A 7,918-nucleotide genomic window follows, 5' to 3' on the forward strand; every position below is an offset into this window, starting at 1 on the left:
CCATGGTCAGGATGTCTCATTGCTTTATCTTCCGCCAGGTGGACAGGTAATGTTTAGAAAAAAACTGATTCCAAAGTTAGGCCCAGGTCCTTATGGTCTTGTCTGGAAGTCACGGTGGTTTGGTCTGGGCCACGGAGCCACGTCACCAGGATGTAAATTCCAGCTCCATAACCATGAACTTGAGCCATTTGCTATACCATCTCGTGGAGCCTCGGTTTCCTAATCTGTAAAGTGGGCCTCCTCTCGGAGTCGAGGCGACGCGATGATGAAGCTGGCCCTTGGTCAGCAGCCAGTGACAGTGGCGGTGTCAGCACAAGGAGTGGCTGCATAGCTGTCCCCCGTGTTGGCCAGAATCTGAGGGGGAATCAGGCGGACACTGCTGGCCCGCTGAGTGGGCCGTGCGGGTGACTCAGCGTGGAGGAAGGCGTCTGGAGGAGCCTTGGAGCCCCGTCTTGAGCTCTCTATAAACAACCTCCCACATAGGTGGGCTGTTGCCCAGGCTGTCTGGCAGCCAGGAGCTGGGCCCTATGGCCACTGCTTAACCTCGTCTGACACTCCCTGATTCAGCCCAGCCTTTGAGCTTGAGGGAGGAGGAGAGAAACTGGGCAGCCCCGGTCCCAAGTCAGCAGAGACAGGCTGTTTAACCCAGAACCACCGGGCCTTGGCGCACACTCGGGGGGCTGACGCGGCCCCTAGCATGCTACATGGGCTTCAGAAAGGCCTCAGCACCCTCCTTTTGAAAAAAATCTCTACAATTCTGTAAGTTGGTGCATTCTATCCTTTCTTAGGAAGTCTTCTATCACCAACTAGTATCTCTCCGAGTCACTCTCCCCATTATTAGGGAAAAGGAAGCGCTGTGCGTGGATGCTGAGGGGTGATCTCAAAGTCGCATGTGCGCTGAAAACACCTGGCTCCGTCCCCCGGGGCCGCCATATCAAAGTACTGCAGACAGGGTGGCTTAAGACAGCAGACGTTTATCCTCTCATAGTTCGGGAGCCCAGAGGTCCAAACTCAAGGTGTGGGCAGGGCCGGCTCCCCCAAAGGCTCTGAGAGGGAATCTCCTCCATGCCTCTGTCCTGGCTTCTGGTGGCTCTGGGCATCGCCCAGTCTCTGCGTCCTGTGTCTCTGTGTGTCCTCTCCTCTTCTTAAAAGGACCCCAGTCATTGGACTTAGCGCCCACCTCATCCAGTAGGACCTCATCTTAACTTTACTTCTGCAAAGACCCTATTCGTAAATAAGGAACCACCTTCTGAGGTACCATGTGAGTGGTGGTGGTCGGGGGGGAACACCTTTATCCCACCTAATTTTCACGATACCTGGATCCTCATTTTATAGGCAAAACACCAGCTACTGGGAGAAGTTAACTGACCTCGTCCAAGTTCCCGCCGCCAGGAAGCAGCAGAGCTGGGAGGTAAAACAGGAACCTGGCTCCCAGCCCAGGGCTGCCCCTGCCCTTCAGAGTTCACAAAGCCCCCTCTCCGGAGTCGTTAGCTCTGGGTGAGCGAGGCGAACTGACTGTATCATCTGCCCATTTTACAGATGAGGAAACCGAGGCCAGAGGCGAGGGATGGGGGGCGGGGTGAGTAAAGTGGTTGACCGAGATCATGTGGTAAGTGACATGGCAGGGACTCAAGGCCTGGTCCCCAAAGTCCTCCCCCGACAGTTAAATATTATATCTCAGTATAAGGTAGGTGTGAGAAGCCAGACCCCGAAAGACACACATTGTCCGATGCCATCTGTAATGAAACGCCCAGAATAGGCATATGTAGAGGCAGAAAGGTTAGTGGCTACCAGAGACCGGGGCGTGGGGAGGAACGAGCAGTGACCGCTGAGGGCTGTGGAATTTCGTTCTGGGGTGATGCATGTGTTCTGGAAGTATGCAGCAGTGATGGCCGCACAGCTCTGTGAATACGCTAAAAGCCCCCGGAATGGATGGACTGCGTGGCATGTGAATTTTATCTCAATGAAGTGGTTATTTACAAAAACGTCAGAGTAAGGTGTCACCCAGAGGCGGTTCTGCAGGAAGCAGGCACTGGGGGGGCCTGGGAAGTGCAAAGTGCGCTCGCTGGAGCAGAAACAGCCCAGGCTCAGGCAGGAAGGCACCTCCAGGGCCTCCTCCGTGACAGGATTCCCATCCCTCTGTCGAGGCTCAGACTCACCCAGAAGAGGCAGGCTTCCAGAACGCCCTTCCGAGGAGAGGAGCCGTGTGGCCTTCGCTACTCCCCACCCCGCACCGGGGCCTCCGTTTCACCCACAAACCGGTGACGATGGGAGCTCCTGGCCACCCGGTGGCTGTGAGGCTCGAGTCTAAAAGCACTCGGGAGAGCGAGACAGACTGACGGGCCCCTTGACCTCAGCCAAGAAACCACAAACTCACCACTGAACTGTCAGTCATTGCCATTGCTAAACCACGACCCACTTGCTCATCCCTGACCCCCCACATCCTCCGGGGGCCTGGCGACAGGCCAGAGCTGCGTGAGGATCTGCGAGGATCTGCGTGAGGATCAGGGAGTGAGTAACGGGGAGACAGGGGTGCGCATCACCGGGGTTACAAGTAGAGACTTCACCTTCCAAACCTTAGAGACTGCGCTCAAGTGGCTTCATAAATGGACGGTAGCTGTCATCGCCAGTTAGTTCCCGCTGGGTCACCCGCATTCAGTTCACACCTCTGCACCAGGCCTTCACCGGCTCCAGCCAGGGCAGGACCTGGGTCCATTCCTCGTTCCTAGGCCACCAGAGGTCCACCCGGGCCTCTCCCCATTGCAGCTTGCTGGGTCCAAGGAGTCGACGGGCCTGGCCGGGATGAGGGGAGGTGGGAAGGAGGCTCTCCCAGCTTGTTTCTACCTGCTGAGATCTCAGCTCAAATTTCCGGCCAGGTGGCTTCTCTGTGGACTGAAAACTTCCTTGAGTCATGCTCACATCTATGAACAAAGCCTCTCAGATGAGTGAGCTCCCTGGGGCGCTCGTGGGCAACTTTGTCTGAGCTCAGGGCCATTGGTAATAGGTGCAGTCTGAGTAGGAAGTGTGGGCACTGGAAGAGGATTGGAATATCTGCTGGACTCTGTCCAGGCGTTTGTGCTCAGTACGGCTAGAGGGTAGAGAATGAGCCAGGAAGTAGGGAGAAGGAAAGAGACAAGGCGGGGGCCGGCTCATGAAGGGTCTTGCAGACTATGTTACGGAGCTGAATCTTTATCCCAAGAGTGGCGGAACACTGCCGAAGGGTTTCCTGTTAGAGGGCGCGGTCATCGGCTCAGCCATCATCACATCAGCACCAGCATCTCCGTCACGGGCATCATCATCACCACCGACATCAACGTCGTCGTCACCATCGATGACATCGCCCTCACGGCAGCTCACACGTGTCGAGTGCAACTCTGCGCCAAGCACTGTGCTAGCCCTCTTCCATACACTAACCCTGTTCACACTTTTTCAAGGTAAATGCCATTATTAGTCCCAGTTTACAGGTATAAATGTAGACTTGGAAAGGATGAGTGTGATTCCCAAGACCACAGAAAAAAATAAGAGCCTGAGCCCAAACCAGAACTGGAATCCAGGTCTGCCTGGTCCCCAAGCCTTGATTCCGAAACACTATTTTTTTTTTTTTTTTTATCTTTATAGCCTCCTGAGAATTGAAGATGTCATTGGTTTCAGAGTGAACATTCAGAATTGGGAGGTGGTGGTGGCTGATATTGGAGATGGGAAGACCAATAAGAGATGATGGTTAGACACAGGAAAAGAAACGAGCCCCAGGAAACACCGAGGCGGAAGGGAGGAAGGAGAGGGTGCGTTTCAGAATGAGCCCCAGGTTTCTGGCACGAATCGAAGGATTCGTAGATGGAGCAGTGCCATATCTGTAGACGCAGAATGCAAGTTTTGTTTAATGAATGAGTGAATGAATGAATACACGAATGACAAGGGGTCCCGAAATGGAGTAGATAATAAGTTCCCCATCCCTGGGAGTATGCAAGCAGTGGCTAGATAACTGTTTAACCTGGACATTGTAGAGGATGCTCCTGATTTGAAGGGGAAGTCGAATGGGAGGCACTCAATGGGACACGTTGCATGCACGAGCGATGGCATCTCAGCCATCCTTATCGCTCTAGGGCCACACAGGGCCTCACAGGCACCCGGTGGGAGCTTGCAGGAATGCAGGATGGGGGAAATCTTCAACCCCTATTGAATTTTCTTAAATTTCGATTTCAGTGTATTTTAGAGTATACATTAATACATGTTAATACACGTTAACGTTATGCATGTTAATAAGCATACATATTAGGTATATATAGTCAAAATTCTTTTACTTAGAGTGATATGCAATCACAGGAGTGTGGACACCACTGGCCTACAGGACAGAAGCCCTCAAGTAGGTTCAGCAGAAGTAAGTGGAAACCCCCAAGACGTTGACAGCCCATGCATGGCTGTGTCCCCGAGGAAGCTCGGGGTTTCAGGAGTTGTAACAAAAGAAAGAGCCATGTGAAAACTCCTCATCCGTTTATTATGCTGCTCAGAAAAGACACGTGTGGACGCCTCCGTCCATGTCTCGTTGTTCGAGAAACGCTCCCTCTTAACAGCGTAATAGCTCTCTGGGGCTTTCCCACGATGAGGGTCTTTACGCATGGACACGACCCCCAGGGACGCTCCCCTCCCGCAGACGGACTCCTCCTCAGACGTGGGCGGACCCTTAAGCGACCGTTAGGAGCCCAGGGCTGTGGCAAGGCCCTGCCCGTAGGTCTTCGGAGCACCGCACACTGCTGGCGAGTGAGGGTCTCACACGTCGCCGCGCAGTCCCCGTTCTCCCCGACTCCTGGCCTGTGCGCCCCAGCTCCATTTTAACAGGAAGCGGCCCCTTCTGATTTACCCCGTTTTCTTTCTCCAGCTACCAGAGAGTATGTTTATTGGGGCAGAGAGTGTGACTGGTGAATAAAAGGCTGGGATGCGGAGGGAACCGCTTTGGAGCGTTTGTTTTAAAATCTGGCGCTGGATCGTCAGGGGTTCTGGGCTCTTTACCATCCAGATCCTCCGGGTCCTCCAGGTCCCACCCTAATGCCTCCCGTCTACACAGCACCTTCTGTTTTTCAAAATACTTCTGTGCCGGTTGCGTCCTTTAATCCTCACATCCTCCTGTGGCAGAGGAAGAAACCGGGGCAGGGACGAGGCCGTGTGCAAGCGGTTACGGTGGAGTTGGGGGCACCAGGCTCCCCGCCCCGCTGCTCGGAGCGCACACAGGCTTTGCCCGACCGCCTCGTAGACCAGCCTCTGGTGGTTGCAAGTGCTCGGTCATCTCCACGCCAGCTCGCGAGTTCCTTCACGGCGGAGACCTCACACCCTCTTTCCTCCTCCTCTCGCCCCCTGCGCTCAACGCTGCGTGTACGGCAAGCACCGGAGGCGTGCGCATTGCCTTCCCCGTCGGCACAGACCAGCCTGTCCGTCGGCGAGGGCAGCGGCAGAATCCCGATCCTTGGGTTCTTACCAGCGGCCCCCAGAGCTTCACCTTCGTTAATCTGAGAAGTCATCCTCCGAAGTCCTAGCCGAGTCCGTTAAAGAAATCCAAGGCAAAAATTCAACTAGGCATCGCGTGTGCACTCAGCCACTGCACCCAAGCTGTCATGCTGGGGCAGGGCAGGACACCAAGCTCAGTCACCCTGTTCCTTCCCCCAGGCTCCCTCCACTCCTGGGAGGAGCGGACTATCCCAGGGCTGGCAGCAAATAAGAACAATAATGCTGTCGTGTTTATGGAGCCCTCGCCTGTGCGCGGCGTCACCCCATCCTCACCGCTGTGCTCGCGGCAACCCAAGCAGGGCAGGAATCACGCTCCAGTGTGTCCTGGACTCACTGTCCAAGGTTACACGTCGGATGCCTTCCCTTCCTTGTTGGGCACACCCCGAGGAGCAGCTGTCTGCCAACCGGCACACATGTCAGCAGTAGTCCTGGTGACATCTCTCACTGGCTGCTCCCCGCCCACTTTGGCAGTTTGTGGATCTGGCGCTCCACCGACATGGAGGTCCGCAGCGTGCCCATGGAGCTCTCCAGCTGGTTGGGCTGCGGCCTGCAGCCGCCTCTCTGGCACAGTCCCCAGTACACCTCCCGCGACTTCTTGCGGAAGCGCTTGCCTACGATCACGTACACCAGCGGGTTGAGGCAGCTGTTGCTGTAGGCCACGTAGGAGGAGATCTGCGTGAAGATGTCGATGACATACTCGTCCCAGCAGCTGGAGAGGATGCCGAGGCGCAGCAGCGTGTCCAGGAAGGTGCTGATCTGGAAGGGCAGCCAGCAGATGATGAACAGCAGCAGCACGGCCAGCACCAGCACCGTAGCCTTCTTCTCCGTCTGGATCTCCTTGAACTTCTGCATCTCGTTGTTACGCAGCACCTGCATGATGCGCACCGTGCAGAAGCTGATGATGCTCAGGGGCAGGAGGAAGCCCACGAAGTTCAGGAGGGTGTTGGTGAACACCTCCCAGGTGTAGGATGGGTAGACGATGATGCAAGCGGTGACGTTGTGGCCCTCGTCTCTGTACTCTCTCATGGTCCGGAAGGCCAGCATGGGCGTGCTCAGGAGCAGCGAGCAGCCCCAGATCACCAGGCTGTAGAGTTTGGCCCAGCGCACGCCGCGCATCCGGCCCATGGACATGGTTTTCACCAGGGCCAGGTAGCGGTCGATGCTCACCAGCATCAGGAAGCAGATGCTGCTGTACAGGTTCATGTAGAGCACGGTGTTCACCACGCGGCAGAGGACCTCCCCGAAGAGCCAGTCGAAGTTCTTGGCGATGGTGACGGCCCAGAAGGGCAGCCCACAGGCCAAGATCAGGTCGGCCACGGCCAGGTTGCCCAGGTAGATCTCCGCCACCGTGCAGCTGCTCTTGTGCAGGCAGAAGACGCTGAGGACGAAGACGTTCTCCAGCGCCGCCAGCGTGAACAGGACCCAGAGGAAGGGGGCCTGGATGGCGTTGAGCCAGTTCCACAAGTCGAAGTCGAAGCAGCTGCTGCTCTGGGAAGGGGTCCCGTTGAGAGCAGGCGAAAGGACTTGCGAGGTGATGTTGAGCATCTCGGCGCTGAAAGAAAGTGTGAAAGAGGCCGTTACACCTCCAGGTCGCCAGAGGCAGGCGAATGACGGGTGCAGAAGGAGAAAGGGGTGTGTGTCAGCCACAGCTTCCAGAAGGCGAAGCCGGGGTGGGACTCAGCCCTTTCTGAGACCGCGCTCAGAGACTCAGCTCGGGCCACCTGACTCCCGGGGCCTCAGAGAGGCACCTCTGCTCCTTGGGCCTACGCCGAGGGCTATGGTTCCCCGCCTCGCGGCTCCACTGGGATGTTTCCTTGGCTGGCGACCATCGCCAGCACTAACCCTCACCAGTCTTGGACTCTGGACCTCCTCCTTGAAGCTTTCACGAGAGGAGGATACACAGCACATTCCTTCCTTATCGCCTGGGCCCCTCCCAAGGGCTGGTCATCGTTTAGCCTCTCGTGGCCTGGCCATAGGCGATTAATTTATTAGAAGAGGAAAAATAATATCATACCAGACAGGGAGAGTCTATCCTGCATCCAAGACCACAGCCTGTCTGTTCATGCCCTCTCTTTCTGGCAGAAGGCAGTGTCATTTCTCCATCAGAGAAATGTTGCTAATGATCAGAGGTTGCATCGTAGAGAAGGAGGGCAGGGATTTTGGAGCCAGATCGTCTTCCTGGGTTCAAATCCCAGCTCATTCATTAGCTGTGTGACCTCGGGTAAGTTAATCAACCTCTCTGGACCTCAGTGACCTACCTACCTTGTAAAATAGGAAAAACAAAATCTGCTTCTCAGGGTCATGGCGGGGATCTAAGACAACGGGCACAAAGCTCCCAGCACTGAACTTGGTTCAAGAAACCTTCACAGTTACCTTTTTTCGGCGAACCCATGAAAGCAACCAAGGTTAAACCCGAGCG

General features: G+C 55.7%; 1 protein-coding gene across 5 annotated transcripts in view; it reads right to left on the reverse strand.

Moving 5' to 3' along the window:
- Nucleotides 1-4,474: 4,474 nt before the first annotated feature.
- BDKRB2 (bradykinin receptor B2) overlaps nt 4,475-7,918 on the reverse strand; it is a 30,902-nt gene continuing 27,458 nt past the window's right edge. For all 5 annotated transcript variants that reach the window (XM_023536634.1, XM_023536635.1, XM_011370210.2 and 2 more), the window contains one exon: nt 4,475-7,051. In XM_023536634.1, the coding sequence (XP_023392402.1) occupies nt 5,941-7,051 (1,111 nt within the window). In that variant the 3' untranslated portion in view covers nt 4,475-5,940. The remainder of the gene's footprint in view (nt 7,052-7,918) is intronic.

This window comes from Pteropus vampyrus, unplaced genomic scaffold (genome assembly GCF_000151845.1).
Source record: "Pteropus vampyrus isolate Shadow unplaced genomic scaffold, Pvam_2.0 Scaffold164, whole genome shotgun sequence".
In the NCBI taxonomy this organism is placed as follows: Eukaryota; Metazoa; Chordata; class Mammalia; order Chiroptera; family Pteropodidae; genus Pteropus; species Pteropus vampyrus.